Source organism: Eulemur rufifrons, chromosome 30 (genome assembly GCF_041146395.1).
Source record: "Eulemur rufifrons isolate Redbay chromosome 30, OSU_ERuf_1, whole genome shotgun sequence".
Classification (NCBI taxonomy): domain Eukaryota; kingdom Metazoa; phylum Chordata; class Mammalia; order Primates; family Lemuridae; genus Eulemur; species Eulemur rufifrons.
Window position 1 is genome coordinate 97,067,951 of NC_091012.1, and position 26,848 is coordinate 97,094,798.

A 26,848-nucleotide genomic window follows, 5' to 3' on the forward strand; every position below is an offset into this window, starting at 1 on the left:
TTGTCAAACACCAATTGGCCATTAGTGTATGAGTTTATTTCTGAACTCTCAATTCCATTCCATTCATTTATATGTCCACTTTATGTGAGTACCACAATGTTTTGATCACCATTGCTTTGTAGTAAGTTTTTAAATTGGTAAGTGTCAGTCCTCTGAATTTGTCCTTTTTCAAGATTGTTTTGACTATTTGAGATCCCTTGCAATTTCACATAAATTTAAGGATCACTTTTTGATAGAGTTTGAATATTTGTGCACTCGAAATTTCATGTTGGAATTTGATTCCCAGTGTTGTAGATGGGACCTACTTGAAGGTATTTTGGTCATGGTGGCCTATCCTTCATGAAAGGCTTTGTGCCATCCTTGTGGTAATAATTATTGTAAAGTCTTAAAGTATAATTTCTGTTCTTTAGTGAGTTCCTGACCCATGACTCACAATTAAATGATAAAATCCCCCTCTAGTACTACATGTGTCAGCCCCATCCTCTTATAGAGTCGGGACTGTCCCTTACCGGGATTCCCCGTTAGTCCATCAAAACTTCTCCACAGGTGAGTTGGCCGAATCACGTCAGGGTCACCAATTGTAGAGATTGTCCAGTGTCTCTACCAGTGTCACGGTGCGATGAAGAATGCTCCAGACCACAATCTCAGGCTGAAGGAGAAGGAGAGACTCTTTCCCTTTCAAAGAGCTCTTGAACCTCTCCCAATCTTTGTGTTTATTGTAAAGAAAGGCATTCAAGGTCAAAGCAAAGAACATACAGATAGAATGTTTGGGAAGAACATATAGATAAAAATCTCTGGTGCCAGTAAACACATTATTCCTGAGTGCGATGTGCACTGTCTTGGGAATGGACACGCTTGAATGTTCTGACTTGGGGGGAAGGGGGGGCATGGGCAATATATATAACCTGAACTTTCGTACCCCCATAATAAGCTGAAATAAAAAAAGAAATCTAGTTAGTGATATGCAACATATACATATTTATCTTGGGATTCCTTGTGACTCCTTAAGGCTATAAAGAAAAGGGCAGGGACCCAACATCAGTCACATGCCCATGCATTCCAAAGCCTGCTGTATGCAGGTGGCTGATAAGCGTTCATATCCCAAGTCCTGTTTGCAGGACTGCCAGAGTTCCATCCTTCTCACAGTCCCTTTACCCAGGCTGTCATGCCTTTTCTAATATCCTCTACATGACAAACCCACAGCCAACATCACAATGAATGGCAAAAAGCTGAAAGCATTCCCCCTAAGAACTGGAGCAAGACAAAGGCACCCACTGACACCACTTCTTCTTCTTTTTTTTTTATTTCAGCTTATCATCATGGGGGTACAAAAGTTCAGGCCACATACACTGTCCATGTCCCACCCATCCCCCTGAGTCAGAACTTCAAGCATGTCCATTCCCCAGACAGTGCACATTGCACTCACCATGTAGTTATTCCCCCATCCCCTCCCCCCACCCCCCATGCCCCCAAGTCAGAGCATTCAAGCCACTGACACCACTTCTATTCAACATAGTACTGGAAGTCCTACTCAGTTTAATCAGGCAAGAGAAAGAAATAAAAGGTATCCAAATCAGGAAACAGGAGGTCAAACTATCTTGGTTTCCTGACAATATGATCTTTTATCTAGAAAACCCTAAACATGCCACCAGAAGGTTCCTAGAATTAATAAACAAATTCAGCAAAGTCTCAGCTTACAAAATCAAAGGACACAATCAGTAGCATTTCTACATACTAATAACAGTTAAGCTGAGAGTCAAATCAAGGACTCAATACAACTTACAATAGCTACAAAGAAAACAAAATACTTAGGAATATACTTAACCAAGAAGGAGAACGGTCTCTACAAATAGTACTATAATATAACACACTTGATAAAAGAAATTGTAGATGACACAAACAAATGGAAAAACATCCCATGTTCATGGATTGGTAGAATCAACATCACTAAAATGTTCACACTGCCCAAAGTTATTTAAAGATTCAATGCAATTCCCATCAAAATACCAATGTCTTATTTCACAGACCTAGGATACATTATCTTAAGCTTCATCTGTAACCAAAGGAGGAAAAAAAAAGAACCTGAATAGCTAAAGCTAAAAGAACAAATCTGGATGCATCACATTATCAGACTTGAAATTATACTACAAGGCTATAGTAAGCAAAATAGCATGGTACTGGTATAAAAGTAGAGACATAGACCAATGGAACAGAATACAGAACCCAGAAATAAAACCATGTAGCTATGACCGCTTGATCTCTGGCAAAGCAGACTAAAACATACACTGGGGAAAGGACACCTATTCAATAAATGGTGCTGGGAAAATTGGATAGCTACATACAGAAGAATGAAACAATACTCCTATCTCTAGCTATATACAAACATTAATTCAAGATGGAATAAAGATTTAAATGTAGGCCATGAAACCATAAAAATTCTAGGAAAAAACGTAGGAATTACTCTTCCAGTCATAGGCCTAGGCAACAAATTTATGACTAATTCCCCAAAGGCAAATACAGCAGCAACAAAAACAAATAAATGGGACTTAATTAAATTAAAAAACCTTTGGTACAGCAAAGGAAATAACCAACAGAGGCATCAGGCAATCTACAGAATGGGAGAAAATATTCACAAACTGCACATCGACAAAGGTCAAATATCCAGAATCTATAAAGAATTCAAACAAATCAGCAAGAAAAAACAAACAACCTCATCAAAAATTGGGCAAAAGACATGAACAGAATTATTCTAAAAAATACATAAATGGCCAACAAATATATGAAAAAATGTTCTATACCACTAATCATCAGGGAAATACAAATTAAAACCACAATGAGATACCACCTTACCCCTGTCAGAATGGCCATTATTAAAAGTCAAGAACAAATGCTGGTGTGGAAACTATGGAAAAGGAATGCTTATATGCTGTTGGTGGGACTGAAAACTAGTTCAACTTCTATGGAAAACAGTATAGAGATTCCTCAAAGAGCTGAAAGTGTACCTGCCATTTAATACAGCATTTCCACTGCTGGGTATCTACCCAAAGGAATAGAAATCATTTTTATCAAAAAGACACCTGCACTGGAATGTTTATTGCTGTGCAATTCACAATTACAAAGATATGTAACTAACATAAGTGCCCATTAATTCATGAGTGGATAAAATAAGTGACACACACACACACACACACACACACACACCACGGAATATTACACAGCCATAAAAAGGAATGAAATAATGTCCTTTGCTGCAACTTGGATGGAAATATAGACCATTATCCTAAGCAAAGTATCTCAGGAATAGAAAAACACCACAACATGTTCTCAGTATAATTGGGAGCTAAATGATAGGTACACACAAGCAGAAAGAGACATAAAGGGTATTGGGAACTAAAGAGAGGGGAGGGTAAAATGAGTTTGAGGGATAAAAACTTACCTATCATGTACAATGAACACTGTACCGATGACAGGCACACTGAAAGCCCTGACTTCAGCATTATACAGTGTATCCATGTAACAAAAACATTGGTACTCCATTAATATTTTGAAATTAAAAAATTGGTAGTGTTTATATTCATCAAGAGAGACAATCTGAAAAGGAAATCAAGAAAGCAATCCTTTTTCAATGGCTACCAAAGAATAAAATAATATACCTAGGTATAATGAAAGAATTGAAAGATTGCTACAAAGAAAACTATAAAACACTAATGAAATAAATTGAAGATGAAACAAAAAAATAAAGGAAAAATATTTCATGCCCATGGATTGGAAAAATTAAAATTCTTAAAGTGACCATACTACCCATAGGGATGTAGAGATTCAGTGCAATCCCTACCAAAATACCAATGGCATTCCTCACATAAATAGAAAAAAAAAATCCTATCATTTGTATGGATCCACAAAAGACACCAAATATCCAAAGCAATCCTGAGTAAAAAGAACAAAGCTGAAGGTATCACACTACCTGACTCCAAAATATACTACAAAGCCATAGTAACCAAAGCAGCATGGTCCTGGATTAAAAACAGACACACTGACCAATGGAATGGATAGAGAACACAGAAATAAATCCATGCATTTGTAGAAAATGCATTTTTGAGAATGGTGCCAAAAGCATGCATTGGGGAAAGAACAGTCTCTTCAATAAATGGTGCTGGAGAAAGAAGATTGAATTGTTGAAAATTGATTCTATGAGGTCAGCATTACCCTGATACCCAAACAACGCAAGAAAACAACAAGAAGAACAAAAATGATAGGCCAATAACATTAATGAATATAGATGTAAAAATATTCAACAAAATACCAGCAAACAAAATTTAGCTGTATATTAAAAAGATCATTCACCATGATCAAGTGAAATTTGAATCCTAGGGATTCAAAATGACTCAGTGTACAGAGATCAATAAATATGATGCATCTCATCAACAAAATGAAGGTAAAAAAACAAATGATCATATCAGTAGATGCAGAAAAGAAATTTGATAAAATCAATATACCTTCATAATAAAAATGCTCAACAAACTAGGCATAGAAGGAACATACCTCAACTGAATAAAATCTATATATGACAAACACACAGCTAACATTATACTGAATGGGTAAAAGATGAAGATTTTCATTTAATAACTGCAGCAAGACAAGGATGATCACTCTCATTATTCTTATTCAACATAGTGCTGGAAGTCCTAGCCAGAGCAATTATTCAAGAGGTAGAAATAGAATATAAATATTGGAAAAAAGGAAGTCAAATTGTCCTTTTTTACAGATGACATGATCCTAAACATAGGAAACCCTTAATGCTCCACCAAAAAAACTGTTAGCCCTAAAACTGTTAGAAGGACGACCACTTCAATAAAGTGCGTGGGGATAACCGTATATTCATGTACAGAAGAATAGAACTAGACCCCTATCTCTGACCATATACAAAAAAGTCAAATCAAAATGGATTAAAGAGTTGAATGTAGTACCTGAAAGTATGAAATTACTAGAAGAAAATGTTTCAGAAAAGAAACTTCAGGACTTTGGTCTGGGAAAGATATTTTGGGTAAGACCTCAAGAGCACAGAGAAAAAAAGGCTATAATAGACAAATGTGAGTTTACATCAAGCTAAAAAAAACTTCTGAACAGCTTAAGGAAACAATCTAGAGAGTGAAGAGACAACATACAGAATGGGAGCAGATATTTGCAAACTATCCATTTGACAAGACTTTAATAACCAGAATATATAAGAAACACAAAGAACACAATAGAAAAACTTAAAGTAATCCAATTAAAAATGTGTGAATGATCTGAATAGATATTTCTCAAAAGAAGACATACAAATGGCCAACAAGTATATGAAAAAATTCCCAGCCTCACTAATCATTAGAGAAATGCAATTGAAAACCAGAATGACATATCAACTCACCCCAGTTAAAATGGCTATTATCAAAAACACCAAAAGATAACAAATGCTAGCAAGAATATGGAGGAATAGAAATGCTCATACCTTATTGGTAGGCATGTAAATTAATATAGCCACTATGGAAATTAGTATGTAGGTTCCTCAGAAAATTAAAAATAGATCTACTATAAGATTTAGCCATCCCACTGCTGGGTATACATAAAAAAGACTGAAAATCCAGCATCTCAAAGAGATATTTACATGCCCATGTTTACTGCAGCACCATTTACAATAGCCAAAATGTAGAATTAACCTTAATGTCCCTCTGTGAATAAATGAATGAAGAAAACATGGTTTATACAGACAATTGAATACTACTCAACCATTTAAAAAAGAATGAAATCCTGTCATTTGCAGCACCATGGAAGGAAATAAGCTAGCCATAGAAAGACAAATATAGCATGTACTCCCTCATATATGGAAGTTAAAAAAGTAGATGTCATGGAGGTAGAGAGTATAATGATAGTTATTATAAGCTGGAAATGGTAGGGAGTAATAAAGACAGGTTGGTTAGTGGGTACAAAAACAGAAAGAATACCTTCTACTATTCTAGTGCTTCTAGATAGCACAGTAGGGTGATTATAGTTCAGAATAATTTAATGTATATTTTAAAATAGCTGGAAGATTTGAAATGTCCCCAACCCAAAATAATGATAAATGTTTCAGGTAATAGGTATTCTAATTGCCTTCATTTGATCATTACACATTGTATGTATGTGTCAATAAATCACACATTCTACATAAATATGTACAGTTATTATGTATCAATTGAAATAAGACACACAAACAGCCAAGAGGTATATGAAAAAATGCTCCATATCACTAGTTATGAATGAAATGCAAATCAAAACCACAGTGAATAAGCTATCATGTCACACCAGTTAAAATGGCTATTACTAAAAAGACAACAAATAACAGATTCTGGCAAGGATGCATAGAAAGGGGAATGCTCCTAAACTGTTGGTGGGAATGTAAATTAGTTCAGCCACTAGGGCAAACAATATGGAGGTTCCTCAAAAACTTAAAGCTACCATGCAATCAGGAATATCACTGCCGTGTATATATCCAAAAAAGAAATAAAGAAAAAGGAAAGAAAAGAAAAAGGAAATAAGCATATCTGCAGGCCAATGATTTTTACAGCTCTATTCACAATAGTCAAGATATAGAATCAAGCTAAGTGTCCATCAAGGGTAGAATGCATAAAGAAGATGTGGAATATATATAGGATGGCATATTATTCATGAAAACTGAAATTCAGTCATTTGCAGCAACATGAATGGAACTGGAGAACATTATGTTATGTGAAAAAAGCCAGGGACAGAAAGACAAATATCACATGTTCTCATTCATATTTGGGGACTAAAAAAATTGATCTCATGGAGGTAGAAAGTAGAATGGTGGATACTGAGGGTAGGAAGAGTAGGAAGGTGGGGGAATGAAGAATGGTTGATTAATGGGTACATAAATACAGTTACAGAGAAGGAATAAGTTCTAGTGTTTGATGGCACAGTAGAGCAACTATAGCTAGCAATAATTTGTTGCATGTTTCAAAATAGCTAGAAAGGAAGCTTTGGAATATTCCCAACATAAAGAAATGATGATCGTTTGAGGTGATGGATACCCCAATTACCCTGATTTGGTCATTGCACATTTTATGCATGTATCAAATGTATTCACATATACTCCATAAATCTGTGCAATTATTATGTGTCAATAAAAAGTGACAGGCAAGCTTCAAGAGGGCTGATTAAAGGTGATGGCACTTGACTCCTCCACGAAGAAGGGCCAAAATACAGTGAGACCTTGTTTCTACCAAAAAAACAAAAATTAGCCGGTGTGTTGGCTTTCACCTGTGGTCATAGCTACTCAGGAGGCTGAGGCAGGAGAATTGCTTGAGCGAAGGAGTTCAAAGCTGTAGTGAGCTATAATCACACCACTGCACTCCAGCCTGGGCTGCACAGCAACCTGTCTCTAGAAAAAGAAAAAAAGAAGAAATACCAAAACAGCAAGTAGATAACCACACGTTGAACAGAGATTCTAAGAAAGAGCACTGGAATTCAACAGGGAACTGACAGGTAGACTCTGAGGCACAAAAGGAGAGGAAAGAAAAGCAGCTGACCTGGCTGGGATCAGCTTGAAGCCAGGAGGAACTCCCTATTGCTGGAAAAGATAACAGAAAGATCCCCAGAAGTCCACATTTCCCCTGTGGACTCCAATCTTAGCCACAGGAGAATAACTTGACCTTTGTGGGCCATGAGAATAGTATAGAAAGCTGTTAGGTGTGCACCTGATGGCACTGGTCAAGAGAGAGTTTGCACTGGGTCCAACAAACCCACCAAGATTCAAGCAGCTTCAGCACAGTGCCATTCAGAGAGCTCAGGCCCCAACAGACTACATCCTTCCCTGGGATCCAACGTCCCCTGAATCTCCATATCCCTGGAGCCCTGCTGACATCCTCCCATGTCCACCCAAAGGTCTGCAGCAACATGTCAGCTGGACTTGGTGGTCTGGCTGGGTGCCCAGAAGTCTAGCCCACATAGTGTCCAACACCTTGGGGAGCAAGCAGTGCAATGCAATGGGGATACTGCCCCCACAACAAAGAAAACAGCATGAGCAAATGGGTTTTATTCCAGGAATGCAAGGATGGTTAAAAATATGCAAGGCGATAAACGTGATTCCATATGGTCATCTCAATAGATGCAGAAAAAGCATTTGGTAAAATTTGGCATCTCTTCATGATAAAAACCCTCAACAAACTAGGCATAGAAGAAATATACCTCAAAATAATTAGAGCTATATATGACAAGCCCACAGCCAACATGATACTAAATGGGGAAAAGTTAAAAACATTCCCTAAGAATGGGAACAAGACAAGGATACTCACTTTCAGAAGTTCTATTTAACATAGTACTGGAAGTCCTAGCCAGGGTAATCAGGCAAGAGAAAGAAATGAAGCACACCCAAATTGGTAAAGAGGAAGTCAAATTATCACTGTTTAGTGATGATGTGATCTTATACCTAAAAAAGCCTAAAGAATCCCCCAAAAGATTCCTAGATTTGATAAATGTATTCAATAAAGTTTCAGGATACAAAATCAATGTACAAAAGTTAGCATTTCTATACAACAGTAACGACCAAGCTGAGAATTAAATCAAGAACTCAATACCATTTAGAATAGCTATATTAAAAATGAAATACCTAGGAATACATTTAACCAAAAAGGCAAAAGATCTCTACAAGGAAAACTATAAAACACTGATGAAATAAATCATAGATGATACAAACAAATGAAAAAACTTTCCACGCACATGGATTGAAAGAATCAATATTGTTAAAATGACCATACTGTCCAAAGCAATCTACAGATCCAGTGCAATTCCTATCAAAATACCAATGCCATTTATCATAGAATTAGAAAAAACAATCCAAAAATTCATATGGAACCAAAAAGGAGCCTAAAAAGTCAAAGCAATCCTAAACAGAAAGAACAAAGCAGGAAGCATCACATTATATGACTTTAAATTATACTATAAGGCTGCAGTAACCAAAACAGCATGGTACTGGTATAAAAATAGACATATAAATCAATAGAACAGAATAGAAAACCCAGAAATAAAATCACATAACTACAACCAACTAATCTTTGACAAAGTAGACAAAAACATACACTGGTGAATGGACACCCTATTCAATAAATGGGCCCAGCATGGTGACTCATGCCTGTAATCCCACTGCTTTTGGAGGCCAAGGCAGGAGGATTGCTTGAGAGCAAGTGTTCAAGACCATCCTGGGCGACATAGCAAGACCTCATCTCTACAATCTACAAAAAAAAAAAAAAAAAGAAAGAAAGAAAGAAAGAAAGAAAGAAAGAAAGAGCGAGAGAGAGAGAGAGAGAGAGAGAGCAAGCGAGCTGAGTGTGGTGGCATGTACCTGTAGTCCCTGCTACTTGGGAGGCTGAGGCAAGAGGATCACTTGAACCCAGGAGTTTGAGGTTGCAGTGAGCTATGATCACACCAGTGCACTCAAGCCTAGACAATAGAGTGAGACACCATATCTAAAAATTAAAAAAATAAAAATAAAAAGTTCTGGGAAAAGTGGGTAGCCATACGCAGAAAAAATGATGTTGGACCCTTATCTCCTACCATATAAAAAATAACTCAAGATGGATTAAAGACTTAATGTAAGACCTAAAACTATAAAAATTCTAGAAGAAAACCTATGAAAATCTCTTCTGGACATTGTCCTAGGCAAAGAATTTATGACTAAGCCCCCAAAACCAAATGCAACAAAACCAAAATAGAAAAGTGGGACTTAATTAAGCTTAAAAAGCTTCTACACAGCAAAAGACATAATGAACAGCGTAAACAGATGACTTACATAATGGGAAAAAGATTTACAAACTATGCAACAAAGGACTAACATGCAGATTTTACAAGGAACTGAAACAAAATGTTCACTATTCGGGTGATGGTTACACAAAAAGCTCAGACTTCACCAGTATGCAATACATCCAGGTAACAAAACTGCACTTGTACCCTCTAAATCTGTAAAAACAAAGATATGAAAATAAATTTTAAAAAACACCAAAAAATTCCATTAAAAAGTGGGCAATGGATCTGAATAGACATTTCAAAAAAAAAAAAAAAGACAGGCAAATAGCTAACTGGTACATTAAAAAAAATGCTCAACATCACTAATCATCAGGAAAATGCAAATCAAAACCACAGTGAGACATCATCTCACTCCAGTTAGAATAGAATGGCTATTGTCAAAAGGACAAAAAATAACACGTGCTGGTGAGCATGCAAAGTAAAGGAAACTATTATATGTTGTTGTGGGAATTTAAATTAGTACAGCCTTTATGGAAAACAGTATAGAGGTATCTTAAAAAATTAAAAAATTGAACTACTATATGATCCAGCAATCCTGCTACTGGGTATTTATCCAAAGGAAAGGAAATTAGTACATTAAAGGGATACCCACAGCCCCATATTTACTGTATCACTTTTACAATAGTCTAGATATGCAATCAATCTAAGTGTTCATAAATCAACAAATGAATGAATAATGAAAGTTTGTTACGTATACACAATAGAATACTATTCAACCACAAAAAATAATGAAATCCTATCATTTTCATCAACATGGATAAAACTGGAGGTCGTTACATTAAGTGAAGAAACCAGAGCACAGAAAGACAACTATTACAAGTTCTCATTCACATGTGGGAGCTAAATATAATAAGTTGATCTCATGTAGATAGATAGTAGAATAATGGTTACCAGAGTCTGGGAAGAGTGGAAGAGGGTGAACAGAAGTTGGTTAATGTGTACATAACAATAAAATATTGTACCTTTCAAAATAGCTAGAAAAGATTTCAAATGTTCCCATCACAAAGAAATGATAAGTGTTTGAGGTCATGAGTATGCTAAATACCCTGACTTGATCATTACACATTGAATGTATGCATGCATCAAAATATCACATGTACCCCATAAATATGTACAATTATGTGTCAATAAAAAGGTTTAAAAAAACAGTTATATTGCTCTAGGTCTGAGTAGCAGTGCTATCTCAACTTAGCAGAAATACTTGCCAAAAAATGAGCATAGTGATTGAAATGAATTTAAAAATATCTATGCTTTCAATAAAGAGTATTTCATAACTCATTTCTATTATGTCCTTTAACTATAATTAATGACATCAAAGAAATGTCTTCCATGTTGGATTTCTTTATTTATTTAGGAGTTAATCTTACATTATGGAATTCTTGAAACTTTGGTATGAAACAGACAGTATTCTGCAGGTTTTACATTTTCTTACAATTACAGACTCTGCATGGGGTTTCCACCTTCTTGTAGTTTTATGGGTTTTCAGCTCTGGATAGTTGGTGTGAAAAAGGAGAGATATTAATAACATTGTCAGACAAACTATGTGTTGTATACTAACTCAGAAACATTCCTATGACATAGAAGTATGTGTGCTCTACTTGCCTATTTCATTCATGTGTCATTTATTTCATTCTTTTTCTCCTAATCTTAAAAGGAACTTTACCATCACAAGCCAAATTCATTTTTATTTCCATATTTCTCCAATAATTTTATAATTAAGCCCTTTACCAGTATGGATTAATAGAGAATATCAGCAACATACAGAGATGCTGTCAAAAATGTCTCTATACCTTTGGATAGATGCCTAATAGTGGTATTGCTGAATAAAATGGTATTTCTATTTTTAGCTCTTTGAGGTATCACCAAATTACTTTCCACGGGGGTTGTACTAATTTGCAGTCCCACCAGCAGTAATTGCAAAGATGTGGAAAGAACCCAAATGCCCATCAATACATGAGTGGATTAATAAAATCCCCATATACCATGAGTGGTATATGTATACCATAGAATGCTACTCAACTGCAAAAAACAATGGTTATCTAGTGCCTCTTACATTATCCTGGATAGAGCTTGAGCCCATCCTTCGAAGTGAGGTACCAAAAGGATGGAAAAACATGCACCACATGTACTCGCCATCAAACTGGTACTAATTGATCAACACTAAGGTGCTCACATGGTAGTAATACTCACTGGGTACCAGTCAGGTAGGAGGGGTGGGGGTGGGGGGTAGAGCGGGTGGTGTGGGTAAACCCACAGCTAATGGAGATGGGGCACACTGTATGGGGGAAGGACACGCTTGTGGCCCTGGTTTGAGCGAGGCAAATGCATTTCATGTAACCAAAATATTTGTACTCCCATAATATCCTGAATTAAAAAAAATAAAATAAAAAATGGTCTCTTAAAAAATGTCTCTATACTAATTAGTTAATAATGTGATTTTACTAAGTGAAATAAGCCAGGCACAGAAAGACAAATACTGCATGATCTCACTTATAAATGGAATCTCAAACAGTCAAACTGATAGAAGGAGAGAGTAGAATGGTGGCTGCCAGGGGCTGGGGGAAGGACGAGATGGGAAGATGTTGGTAAATGGGTACAAATATTCAGCTATAAGATGAATAAAGTTCTGAAGACTCAATGTACAGCATAGTTATAATAATATTGTATACTTGAAAATTGCTAAGAAAGTAGATCTTAAATGTTCTCATTCTTCTAAAATGTGGTAACTATGTAACTATATGAGGTGATGGATATGTTAATTAGCTTTATTGTGGTAATCACTTCATAATGTATATGTATACCAAAATATCACACTGCAAATCTTAAGTATCTAAAATTTTTATTTGTTAAATATACCTCAATAAAGCTGAAAATACACTAATATGCATTTCTTTGGCATTCTATATTTCTCTCAAACACAGAAACCTTTAGAAAATCTACAAAGCAGCTTTCAAATAAATTGTTACATTTAAAAATTTTTACACATTTCAAGGTTTCTTCTGTAATTAACTATGCAACAATTCCCAATTTTATTGGAGAAATGTAAATTAAAACTACAATGAAATTCCAGTAACCACCTCCTATAATGGCTAAATGGAAAAGCCAAACATTACCACGTTAGTGAGGTTGCGGAGGAATTAGAACCTTCATAACTGCTGGTGGGAGTGTAAATTCATACAAACACATTGGAAAACTGTCTGGCAGTAGTTATTAAAACTAAATATACCCAGCTCCACTCCTAAATATATAACCCACAGAAATGCATACATGTCCTCACAAAAAGGGTGTATTTGATTGTTCATAGCAGCATAATTAACACTTGTCAATAACTGGAAATGGTATAAATGCCTATAAACGGAATCTAAATGTAGAGGCATACACTAGAACTCCACAAAAAGAATAAGTGAACTGTTCCTACATGCAAAAGCATGGCTGAAGCTCACAAACAAAATGTTGAGTAAAAGAAGTCAAAAACAAAAAAAAACTACACGCTTAACATAAAGCCTAAAAATAAGCAAAACTAATCTGTACTTTTAATATATTCACACAAAACTTGTACATAAATCTTTATAGCAGAATTATTTGTAGTAGCTAACAAGTGGAAACACCCCAAATGTCTATTAATTGATGATTAAGTAAACAAAATGTGGCCTAACTATACAATGGAATATAAATCAGCCATAAAAGGAATGAAGTACTGATAACATGCTACAACATGGATGAAACTTGAAAACAAACTAAGAGAAGCCAGACACAAAAGGACACATATTGCATAATTCCATTCATATGAAATACTCAGTATAGGCAAATCCATAGAGACAGAAAGTAGTAGTTTCCAGGAGATGGGGGAATGGAGAATGGCTAAGGGGTTTCTTTTTAAAGTGGTAAAAATGTTCCAGAATTACATAGTTGTGATGGTTCCACAACATTGTGAATGTACTAAAAACCACTGAATTGTATATTTTAAAATGGTAAATTTTATGCTATGTGAATTTCAGTTTGATAATAATAATGAATGAACAAAAAACCAAGAAACCTCTAATCTATGGGCTTGGAAGTCAAGATAATATTTATTTTTGGTTCAGGATGGTAGTGAATGGAAGAGGATATGAGGGAGCTCTGAGGTTCTGGTAGCGTTCTATTTTATCTGAGTAGTGTTTGCATAGTGTTTGTGAAAATTCATGGAGCAATATCCTTTTAATTGGTGTACTTTTGTGATATATGTTTCACTAAAATTTATGAAAATAATAAATTTTACAAATTAATGTTTTTAGAGCCAGTTATAATTCAATATATGGTAGCTAAAAAATAAATCAATGAATAATTAAAATATACAATACAGCTGCACAATTAATAATCTATAGGCTATTATCTGAATGTTTATTGAATTGAATAATCCACCAATCTTGAAAAAAAATGAAATAAAAAATCAATTAGCTAATTTAATGGCAAGAATTAAAGATTCACATTCAGTTTAAAAACACTGAAAGAATATTTGGAGTGAAAATAGTTAAAACCACCAATTACTAAGATTATCATATAAAATAATCAATAGCATCCAATTTGACCACATTTTGGCATTTCATGATCAGGGCCTAACCTCGGAAAACTTTTCTCTTCACTGCTTACTGTCTTCATTGAACTTCCGAAAGCCAGATGATTTTAGATAGACAGATGATCAATGCTGCAATAACATCTATTTGATGCTTTTTTATCCCTAACTGCAACTGGAAAATAATGGGCATGTTTCAAAATTGCCACCGTGTTTTTATCCAGATGTTTTTGACCAAACACTGTTAGGCAAAGCCAAAACACTTGGCTATAGAGAACACTTAACCTTTTGATTATTTAAATTTTATTTTCTCATTTCTGTTTTTGGGAAGAAGCCTTAATGATTTCCATAATTACAGGTAGCATTTTATCTTTAAGGATTTTTTTTGCCCCAGGAGCATCTATAGTAAAGGACAATCAGAATCACTTTGTAAACAAGATTCTATCCAGAGTGTTTTTTACAATATTCAGATTTGGTACATAGACTTAGTAGTGAAAAGGACTACCCAGCCAGCGCCTAATGTTAAAACTAAATATAATACAAGTTAGCCAAATTTTTAGGCCTCACCTACAGATCTGATGCTGTAGATATAGTCTTCTAAAAATGAACTGAATAAAAATATGTTGAATAACATACAAGATTGGATTTATCAGCAAAATTTATACATACAAAATCTGATTTAATAACATAAATGATTCTCTTTTTTTTCCTCCCAGTGAATTTTCCATTCATTCCTTTTCAAAACTACTTTCCTTTGCCTAAGAAAGTAGTACAGCTAGCCCAGATTTCTTCATTTTCAAAGTAACCAAATTTCTAAAGTTATGATTATAAACACTTCTTTTAACAGTGTTCTCAAATTCTATCGCTTTCTAAGTACATAAATGACAGTGACATGAGAAATGAGAAAATTGAGTCCTCACATAAAAAAGAGAAAAACTTTAATCAACATTTTGAAAAATGAGGCAAAAATAATATTAGCTTTTCCCTTTTTCTATTAGCATGCCATCTGATGCAATTCCTATTATTAATAATAATTAACAATAAAATAATAATTAGCTCCAGAAAGCATACGAACACAAGGTAACTTTAAGGGAAAAACTGTTGCATCTCTTTGGAAATGTCAAGTGCTAAATTTAGCATTAATGAACTAATGCCAACACAAATTGGGAGGGAAAAAAAATGTACTCACTCCATCTGGCAAAACATATTCTAAAATTGGACCTAGCCTGGAATGAACTGCTGCTTTATTCACTGATTCACTGACTGTGGAATTTCCATTTCAGCTCTTTGTTTTGGCCAATTTCCCTACAAACAGACATGAGACAAGCTTCCTTCTTCTACATGCAGCATAATGTAGTTTCGCACTGCAGTTATATCCCTCCATTGTTTGTGTAAACAGGAAATGGAAAAAAGTCACTGATAAAGATTAATCATTTCTTAGTTTTATTCCAAAGTACGAATGTCTTGAAGTTGAAATGTTTTCATTTTAGCTACCATTTGTTATTTTTTTTAATTTTTAAATTTTATTTTATTTATTTTATATTTTATTTTAATTGTTTTAGAGACGGGGTCTCACTCTTGTTCAGGCTGGTCTGGAACTCCTGAGCTCAAGTGATCCTCCCACCTCAGCCTCCTAGAGTGCTATAATTACAGGCATGAGCCAACCACACCTGGCCTGAAGTTTATTTTTTAAACTTATAAATATTGTGTATATTTATACAACATGATGGTTTGAAATATTAACACATTGTAGAATGGCTAGATTGAGCTAATTAATGCATGTATTGCCTCCCGTACTTATTTTTTTTTTTTGTGGTGGAAACATTTAAAATCTATTGGAGCTTGGAAATTTAATGTTGTTTATCACTAAAGAGAGTTTTACTTTGTTATAGTGGGCTTTGTTCTCCTTTCCAAATGTGTTAAGTTACATATACTTAAATCAGAATCTGAAATGCTTGCTTGATGATTTAGCTCATTCCTCACCACATGACCGACAAAGTCTTGGGATTCTTTCTTCATGGTAAACTCCAGTAGTTCTCAGTCCCAAATATCACATGAAGTTTATATACCCTTATTTTCAGCTAATGAATCTATATAAAATAATTACTATCTTATTAAAGTCCTTGGTTTTTTGCTTCAGAAAATTAAAATTTGTTTTTGTGTGCAGTATGAGGAAAGGAAAATGTATGTTGAAAAATACAGGTTTAATACCATTTATTTATGAGCTATGGTTTTTTCATTTGAAAATAACATGCTTGTCCTACATGATGTCCAAAATATCACTTTCAGGTATAACACTTAATATATCCAGGATTCCAATCTAGAATACAGTGAAATGAAGCATAATTTACAATTTATTTTCCAAAGTATTTTTGTATAATTAATTAAAGCTACCATTCACATTTCTGTTTACAGTTTTATTTAGAATAGTTTATCCTAATTGCTGTATCCCAGGATAAATGTTAGATTCTTATAACTTTTTGAAATAGCTTTTGATAATCTGTGCATTGAATTTTTCCTCATTATAATTTTCAGTCCATACTGTGAGAATAATGGCTATTCTATTTAAATATGTATTATATTAATATATAACAATCTAGAATTTGATTATATATTATTTTTCATTGCTTCTGTCTAGCTCATAATGTGTGTGAGCAGAATTTGTCAAAAATATGCTAAAAATGTTTGAATGAATTAATGAAATATACTTTTGTGTTATACCTCATAGTGCCTCACACAAGGGTAGGCACTCAATAACTACCAACTGCTTAATAATCTGGTAATAATATGAGATATTCCTAAGGATTCATACTGTGTTAGTGCTCTTAAGAATCATTGTCATCTTTGTTTACAATATTGAGTTATTTTCTGTAAGCAGACAGAGTAACAGTTAATATGTTTTTCATGCCCATAAATGTCATCAGAAAACTAGAATAAGATGAATTGTTCTGTTGACAATACAGGACAACAAATTCACTATCAAACAAAATGTAATTGCTAGGTAGTTAATTATACATTCTCTCTCTCTCTCTCTCTCTCTTGCACTCCATTCCCACTGAGTTATCACCACTGGTAGTCAGAGTAACTGTAAAATGGAAAGAATATGGTGTGAAGAGAACAGAGGATATGATTTCTGTGACTGAGTTCCCACACCATCACTTCACCTACTATGTTAGCTAGTGACAGAGAGAATTATGAGTAAGGAGCCCCAAAGGATTACATCAAAGTTGGATTTTGGACATTCTTAGTGCTGTTTCTTCCAATCTGAGAAAAATGCAGGTAAAACTCAATCTAACAAAGTTTGTGATGAGAAACTATCGAAATTAATAACTAAGTACCAATTTCTAAATTATAGAGAACTGATTGGTTAATTAGCACCACATAAAATACCTGTTGAATATCTGTAGTAGGGATGAGAGTAGTAGAAAGAAAGAAATGGCAGCCAGAGATGACATAGCTCATTTTGATGCAGAGTAGTCTGGGCTCGTATTGTACAAGTTTGAAGAGGCCTGCAAATACCCAAAGTGAAGTAAGAGTGCAAACATTAATATGAATCTGAGAACCTATCAGGGAGCCAAACATGAAAAAGTGGCCCCACTGTCTAATGGTGTGGGTAATCCACAATATGCATGGTTTATTCCAGAATAACTATGATTTATCACTTCTCAATTAAATATACCCTAATCATTTTACCATAAATATTCCTGAAAAGATTTCATTATACAACCTTCTTGATCATATTAGTGAAATGTAATTTTTAGTCTCAAAAACTCCTTAGTCATTTTTTAACTTCCTTTCTCTTTCTGATGGATGTCCTATATATTCAATAAGTCATGAAGTTATATTCACCTCCTCATTTTGGAAACATCTCTAATATCTGTCTCTTCGTGCCACCACTCTGGCCCAAGCCTCCATTACAGCACCCCAGAATTAATACAAGATTCCTAAATAATTTTCCTATCTCCCCTATCAAATCCACATTGTATGCATCCACTATATTAATATTTCTATATATTCATATTTTAAATTCCCTTCTCAAGTATCTTCAGACTTTTAATCATATTCAGAAAAAAGTCGTATCTATTCCGACTGGTTTACACACCCTTCCAGAATTTGATTCCATAATGGCAGTCTAATCCCAAACACCCAGCACTTACCAAACATGAGCCCTGCATTTGAGTTAGAGTGTCTTTCCCAGTGTTGTGTGGCCAGTTCCATTTTGGATTCTTCCCTTGTGCTTTCCTCCCTGGCTGGAACTCACCAACCCTCTTCTGTACATAACTAAATCTAATCATCCCTTAAACCCCAACTCCTGCCCTCTTCTTCCTCAAAGTCATTCATTTGGTGTCCAAAAATATGTTTGCTGATGTTGTTTAGTTGTGAAATGTTTAATATGTGAATTTCTATGTCCTTTCCAAAATTAAGTCTCATATTTTACTCTTCTTATCTATATCTCTGCAAGTAGTCAGTAAATTAACTTGAAATATACAATGGGGACCATAGTTTAAAAATTGTTACCCAAGAGCCCATCAATTTAAATTTAACAAATACATAAAATTTAGTGTTAATGAGCGTTGTTTTTATATGTAGTTTTGTGCCTAGACAATCTGTTTTATAAACCCCAAGCACACAATTTTCTTTTTAAAAATTGCTAAGCAAATCTATTTTTCAAAATTTATATATATATATATATATATATAAATTTCAGCTCAGACTTATATTTTATCACATATTGAGTATTTAATTTAGGTTTTATTATCAAATCATCAAGTATATCTGTTTGATACCAATAATTACTATGGGATTATAAAAGCAGAAAGTTAATCATTGCTTTTTCTGGAATCAAAGTATAGTGATAAATATCCTGTTATACTAAAGCCTTCTCTTGCTTTTCCTGGATGGCAATATGAAGCATTTAATCCTTAGAGAAAGATGATCCTCATATTCTATTAAGTCTCACTTCTACTACTCAAGGCTTTCAATTATGTAACAATATAATGAGGTAACTGGTAAAAATGTCAAGATTAACATATTTTAATTCATGATAAATATGCTCAACAGGGTTTCCTGGAATCAAATCTCCCTGAAAGGCATTTTCATTATTGTGTTTTCAATTGGAAAAATGTTAATAATTCAAGGATTGAAGATGCACAAAAGGCAAATGAGATAAAATTAAATCATGTCCTATTGTTTAAAAAAATGGCAAATTTATGCCAATAGCTATAGAAATGTAACCGTTATGTTTGTAGTCACATTTCTAAATGTAATTATATGCAATTTCCACCCTCATGGTGGAAAAATGGTATTAAAAGAGAAATCTTTTGCAAAAATCAAGCGAAAGAAACCATGTGATCTCACAATTACAAGATTTGTATCTTCAAGGAAAGAAAAATTTAGGCCAAAAAATTTAGGCCAGCCACATTAGCTCACACTTAGTAATTTGGGAGGCTAAGGCAGGAGGATCGCTTGAGCCCAAGATTTTGAGGTTATAGAGAGCTGCGATGACATCCCCACACTCTAGCCTAGGCAACAAAGCAAGATCCTATCTTAAAAAAAAAGGAGAGGAGAGGAGAGGAGGGGAGGGGAGGAGAGGGGAGGAGAGGGAAGAAAGAAGGAAGGAAGGAAAGAAAAGAAAAAGGAAAAAGAAAAGAAAACTTTGTCCTCTATAAAGTCCATGGCCTATAACAAAATTATAGTTTATGATAGTTTTCATGGGAGGAAATAGGTCTGAGGGACTAAAGAAATAAAGTGACAGTTTTAAAATATCTATATGGTTATATATCTTAACGGATGCCTATGACCTATGTGTTCACCTCAGGCTTCTGCATTCCTATCTATAGAAAAAAATAATAATTTTTTAAGAGGACTTAACTAATGACAACACATTTCTGAAATGGGCTTAAAATCTTTCCGAAATGCTGAGGACATCGCTTAAATGAGCAAACATAATAAAATTCTGACTACTTCTTTGAATTACAAATTTAGTATATTTTTTGATTTTTAATTGAATAAGTACAACCAATTTAAAAGTATAAAGACAGTACAGATACATCTCAAAATGACAAATTATAAAGTGCACTGCCAAAGTTCCATAATAATTGTTATCCCCAAGTAGCCACATGTAAACAGTACTGAGTTACAATATTTGAAAGCAACTAATAGAGTTTGCTAGCAGAACTACATGGTGAAAAATCTTAGAAAAGTAGTACTTCTAACACCTTATGTAAAATACCCCCATTATCATCTGATTCATATATAAACACATTGTCATTTGAGCCAGAAAATAATTTCTCAGTGCACATACAGACTTGCAGTAATACAGTGACTGAAAAATAGGTCATTAGAAGAATGGCTGAGAGATGGTGACTACAAAAGAGACTTGATTAATTAAAAAGTTAAAAAACCAAAGGAGATGCAAGGCAAGGACTAGTGTGTACATGCAAGGAAATGGAGTGGAGAGGGAGCAGGGCAGATAGAATGTTAACAGGCATCAATTAAGGTGGAACAGAGCAAATGGTTAACACAACTGTCATGACTCAGAAGAGTACAAGGAGAGAGGTAGAAACATTTCCTCCTCTTTTTGAAATATATATACATACATAATTAATAGTTACTAGGCAAAATCCATTTGTAATTTGAATTAGGTAAACTTTTAATATGAATTGTAGTTTAGACTTTGTCACAGCTACCTCACAGGATTGTGAGGATCAAATATAATAGTTGTGAAAGTGCTACATAAACTATAAAATGCAACACTTATGTAAGATAGACGGTATCTACTCAAAATGCAGACAAAACTTCTCAACTCTGGGAGCGGGCCAGCAATGAGCTCTCCAGGGCACAGAGGGGAGAAAAAATTTCACTCTTGTCCATTTTTAGATTTTTCTTGGAAGAGTAGACTCTGGCTTTGAATGCAGAAAAAAGACTCTAGCACACTGGTCTAATGGACATGTGCACAATGTCACACAAGAATTGTGGGGAGAAAAATCTTTTCTAATATTTGGAAGAAATAAATTCCCTTCCACATGTTTTAACCTTCTTAAAAGCTTATTGCCTGCAAAAGTGTCATATTAAATTATGCTAAATACTCTCACGTGAGGAGGGAAGATAAGGGGCAGGAAAGGTAAAGATTCACAAAAACATGCTTGAAACGCAATATTTTCTCGTCAATATCAACTACTAGAATAGAAAAAGAAGCCTAGAATATACCAGATATGTGTTCATTGCTAGGAACTGAGGCTTAGTTAGACTCAATAACTTATTTAAGGCCACTTACTCAACACCTCAAAGCCAATATTTCACTCCGGGTCTGTGTCATATCAAAGCCCTGATAATTTCCACAAAAACAACATAGCCTCCAATATTAAAAAAAGGAGGCTGGAATGATAAACAGGTAAGAAGAACCAACCCATACTCTTATCTTTTTCTTTTAGCTCTACCACCAGATTGTAAAAATATTTTGGCACTATATAAAATCTACATTAAGTTTTTGATGTAAAACACCAGTTCCACAATCTCTGATCATTTAATGCTCAAAGGACTCAAGGTCCTTCTCATTACATCAACAGCACATGCAATAATTAATCATTGTAAAATGCCCTAAATTTTTCAAGAAAGAGCACAAAACCATGAAAACACAAAGCTGAAAAGACCTTAAAACAATGTATTCAAGCCACCTCCTTTTATAAATAAGGAAATTAAGGCTCAGATAGCTTAAATGACTTGCTGAGGGTCACACAATTGCTCAGTTCCAGACTCAAACTTGTAGTCCAGGGCTGTGTTCTTTTGCGAACCAACAAGAAATGATTGCATTTAAACATTTAGTCCAGAATATCCTCAAAATTGGCTGTAATAACAGTAAGCCACATGGTGTGAGGAATGAATAGAGTTGGTTCATACCAAAAATGAGCTGCCAGTCACTGTGATGAGATCTGTTTCTTTCTGAGAACCATGGTTTCCTGTGGGATTGGAGAATCCAAACTGGGTTTCCTCTTCCTGTCCAAAGAAGTCAGAGTCAGGAGGTACGTTCCACTCTGCTTTGGCTGGTGTCAGTAGTTCTGAGACACTGTTTTCACAAAGGGTGCTCGAAGGAGTCAGAGCATCTGTGTCCACTGTTAGCTTATTGCTGGGTGTCAAAGCTTGGGGCTCGAGACTGGAGTTTTTCATAGCCAAAGAGCCCAGGGATCCCAATGGCCCGGCACTTACACTGGAGACATCATCCAAATCTAAGGGGCTCTGCTGAAAACCAGCGGCTGCCGTTCCAAAAAAGAGAGAGGTATCCAGACTTTGAGGAAGGTCACTGGTGGCCATCAAGGCCCGAGGGTCCACTGCCTGCCCTAAGGAATTATTATTATTAGCAGGGAGGTTCCCTGCCAGAGTTGAGCTCACGGAAGCCACATCAATAGTCAAGATTCCAGAGTTCACCAATGCTGCGTCCAGCACTGCAGCAGAACTACTGTCAGGCACATCAGAGAAGAGAGACACTATCTCTGCATCGCTGAGATCATTCTGTCCCTGGCTGGTAAGTTCACTGCTGGGCGTAAGAGAATTTGCTGCTTCTAGCTGAGCTAAGAGATCCTGGCCGATGTTGTGCCTTTTGGCCATGTGGGTCTTCATGCTGTGCTTGGATGTGAAGAGTTTATTACAAGTGGAGACCGGGCAACGGCTTTTCCAAGTGTCCACATCCTGCAGGTGTTTCTTGGAGTGAATGTAGAGACTACTGCGAGCGGAGAACCTGGCACGGCAGCCTTCCACAGGGCACACGAAAGGCTTTGTGCCTAGGTGGGTTATGCTGTGGCCTTTCAGATGCTCGGCCCTCGTGAAAGATTTCCCACAGCCTTCCACAGGGCACGTGAACCTCCGGTCATCATCGTGCTTCCTTTTGTGCCTTAGGAGTTTGGACATGCTGGTGAAGTTCCAGCCACAGCCATCAAAGTCACAAAGGAAAGGTCTCTCGCCGGTGTGGCTCCGCAGGTGAATTTTCAGCCTACAAGCCTTGTCATACTGTTTGCTGCAGCCAGGAAAAGAGCAGGAAAAGAGTTCCTGTTCCCTGAAATGGGCGCGGTTATGGGAAAACAGGGCACTCACCGTGATAAATGTCTTCTTGCAGCCAGAAAACGCGCACTGGTAAGGCCTCTCGGGCTCAAAGTGGCTGCGCTGGTGGGCGCTGAGTTTGGCCTGTGTGGGGAAGCTCTCCTCGCACACCTCGCATTTGAATGAGTTCTCCTGCTCATGGCCCTTCATGTGTGCCTTGAGGTTGTACACGGTGGTGAAGCTCTTGCCGCACCCCTCCGCGGGGCAGCCAAAAGGCCGCAGTTTGTCGTGCGACTGCAGGTGCCTCTTGAGCTTGTAAGAGGTGGTGAAGGTCCAGCCGCAGCCACCCAGTGGGCACTTGAAGGGCCTCTGGCCCTGGCTGCTGCTGTGCGTCAGCAGGTGCACCTTCAGCTGGTGTTTCTTGGCGAAGGTTTGCCCGCACTGCGCCTCGGGGCACAGGTACAGCACCACACCTGGGCCAGGGCCCAGTGACCCACGGGGGCCCAGGGCAGTGGCTGGTCCCTCCGCCTCCTCCTCCGGCGCCGGGACGGGCGCCGGTTCGGCCGGCTCAGCCAGCAGGAGGTCGGGCGGCAGCTCTGGACAGTCACCCGGCTGCGCCGCGTGCGGGAACCCAGCCTGCGGGGCGATGAGCCCCGCGGGCTGCGGGGCAGGCCCGACCCCCGGCTCCCAGGCGGGTGGCGGGGGCGTGGCCAGGGTGAGGACGCCGTTCTCAAAGCGCAACAGCACGTCCTGGTTGTGGACAGTGACGGTGCCCGCGAAGGCCGCGGCAGGGCCGGGGCCTGGGGCGGAGATCTGGGCCGGGGTGGGAACCGCGGACAGGCAGCGGGGGCCTGGCACCGGGCAGCCCGCGGGGTTCGCGCCGCTTTCGCCCCCCTGGGGCCCCGGGCCCGCCTCGGCCTCCTCCCTCCACTCGGGCCCTGCGGCCTGACCGGCGCCTGCGGTCTCCACGTCGCCACCCACCGGGTCAAGCAGTACCAGGAAGAAGTCGTCGCCGCCGCCGCTAGCGTGATCGGGCCTCAGCGCCAACAGGTTCGGGCCAGCGCCCCGTGAGGCCGTGCGGGCCTCCTCGCGCCGCCGCCCGGGCCCGCCATCTTGGGGGCCCCGGAGCAGCAGGAGACGACGCGTGGGGGCCTGGCCAGCCGGCGGGTCAGGGCCTCGGTCGACCCGGCCGCCGCCCGCGGGGCTACCGCCACAGCCGCCCTGTCGTGTCCCGCGAGCCGGGAGCAGCCTCGGGATTTCCATCTCGGCGTCCGTGAGGCTCGGCTGGAACCAGAGCCGCGGAGGAGGCGCGACCCCGCCCCCTGCCGCGGGCCCGAACACGTTCCTGTAAGAAAAAAAAAAAATGTGCAATGCGCAGAAACTGGCCCTATCAGATATTAAAACGTATTTAACGCCACAGTGATTTAAATATTCTGGTACTGGGTCTCTGGAACAGACTAGAAAGCCCAGAGGCAGAGCCTGGTATGCATAAATATGTTCCACAATTAATAACAGTTAGTATTATAATTAAGGGCATCTTTGGAGGTAATGGTGAAATGACAGCTCATTCAGTAATGGTGCTGGAACACCTAGCTAGCTATCTGCTAAAAGCAATTTAAATCCATACCTCGTTGTATATACCAAAATAAACACACCCCAGCCCCTCCCAGTGCTAAGTACGTTGCTTAGTATTTTTCGTGTGTTAAAAATTGTCTACTGGCTGGCTGGATTGATGAATGAGAGAAAATTCCTGGGAGAATAAACTTTCTATGTGTCAGCATTAACCCACCATAGTGATAGCGTTTCTGCTGGAAATGTCCTAGACTACCCCCCACCTCACCTCCCTCCCCCCACCACACACCGCTGCCCCAGCACAACTTGCATACTCAGAATTGTCTTGAACAAGGTCCTCGGGAAAATTTGTCACATAGTTAAATTTTTGTCCTGCCGATGCAGAGATTAGAATGAATAAGAGATGGGGACAAAACACAGTAGCACTGTTCAGCCTAAAAATGCAAAGCCTGGAGGATGAAACAATTTATACTGAAATCTGGAAAACCCAACCGGCTCCTTGATTCTCTCTGTACAGTGCACAACCTAAACCAACTCTTTGCCCTTCCACCTTCGGTTGTGCCATGATAAATTGCACGTCCAATCTCACAGCACGGTGAGGACACTCCTCAGTTTACTCTAGATTCACCAGCACATGGAGGTCTCTGGGCAGGAGTTCCATTTAAATGTGGCAAGGTTAAACCCTAAGCCACAGCAATTTACTCTGCCGAGTAAAATGCACAGGTGACCTCATCCAACAGCCCTGGTGTACCTGCTTGCATTGAAGTGTGGTTGCCCAGTCTTACTGTAAGGCACTCTGCCTGTGATGTCTAATGATCTTATCAATGATGATGACAATCCTCCAATTTATCTGGCAACAGTGAGTTGGGAATTGACACAAATATAGGGTACAATGTCTGGTAAGAGAAAGGTTTAGGGTGATGACTAGATTATGGGGTACCTATCGTTTAAAAGCCCCTGGCTTTCCCCCTCTTTTAATGATAGTGGACACTTGTTGGTCTCTTGACTGAAAGATCAAGTTTTTCATCCGTAACTGTCCAAACCTCATCAAAATTTCTACTCCACATACTTTTCTTTTTAATACAATTTTTGGAGGAAACATTGTTCAAATCTGAGATACAGAAGAGTGCATACAACATATCTGTCCAGTTTAGACAGTTTATACAAGCAAACACCCATGTAACCAGGACCAAGGTCAAGAAATAGACCATTGCCAGCCTTCCAGAATACAACCACTGCACTCCTCCCAGTCACAACCCACACCCTCCCATGTGGATATAGTCATTACCCTGACTTTATAATAATCCTTTCAGTGTGTTTCTTTACAGCCTGACCACTTTTGTGCGCATCCCTAAACAATACAGTTTATACGAAGTTATATAAACGGAATCATACTGCATGCTTCCTTTTATGGTTTGTTTCTTTCACTCTGAATTATATTTGAGCAACTCGCCCATGTTGTTCATAGTAGCTATAGGCAAATCCTTTGTCTCCATTGTTGACTAGCATTCCAGTGTATGCTTATAGCAAAGCGATTGTGGTATGATTATACCATTCCATTCTACAGTGGATAGACATTAGGGTTGTTTCTAGTTTTTGACTACTATTATGAACATTCTTGTACATTTCTCATGGGACACACATGTAAAATCTCTCTATCATATACATCCAAGAATAGACTCACGGGGGAATAGGGTATGGATATCTTCAGCTTTACTAGATGGATGCCAAATTATTTCCTGTAGTGGTTGTGCCAGTTGTCAATCCTACCAGCAGCACAGAGAGTTCCTGCTGCTCCACATCTTCAAGTATTGCCAGAATTTAAATTTTGCCAATCTATGGGTGGGCAATACTCAA

General features: G+C 37.6%; 1 protein-coding gene across 1 annotated transcript; it reads right to left on the reverse strand.

Annotated features, from left to right (window-relative positions):
- Nucleotides 1-21,969: 21,969 nt before the first annotated feature.
- Nucleotides 21,970-24,718, reverse strand: LOC138378148 (zinc finger X-linked protein ZXDB). The gene has a single exon (XM_069463456.1). The coding sequence runs from the start codon at nt 24,680-24,682 to the stop codon at nt 22,280-22,282; it is 2,403 nt and encodes an 800-aa protein (XP_069319557.1). The 5' UTR covers nt 24,683-24,718; the 3' UTR covers nt 21,970-22,279.
- Between the last annotated feature and the right edge of the window lie 2,130 nt (nt 24,719-26,848).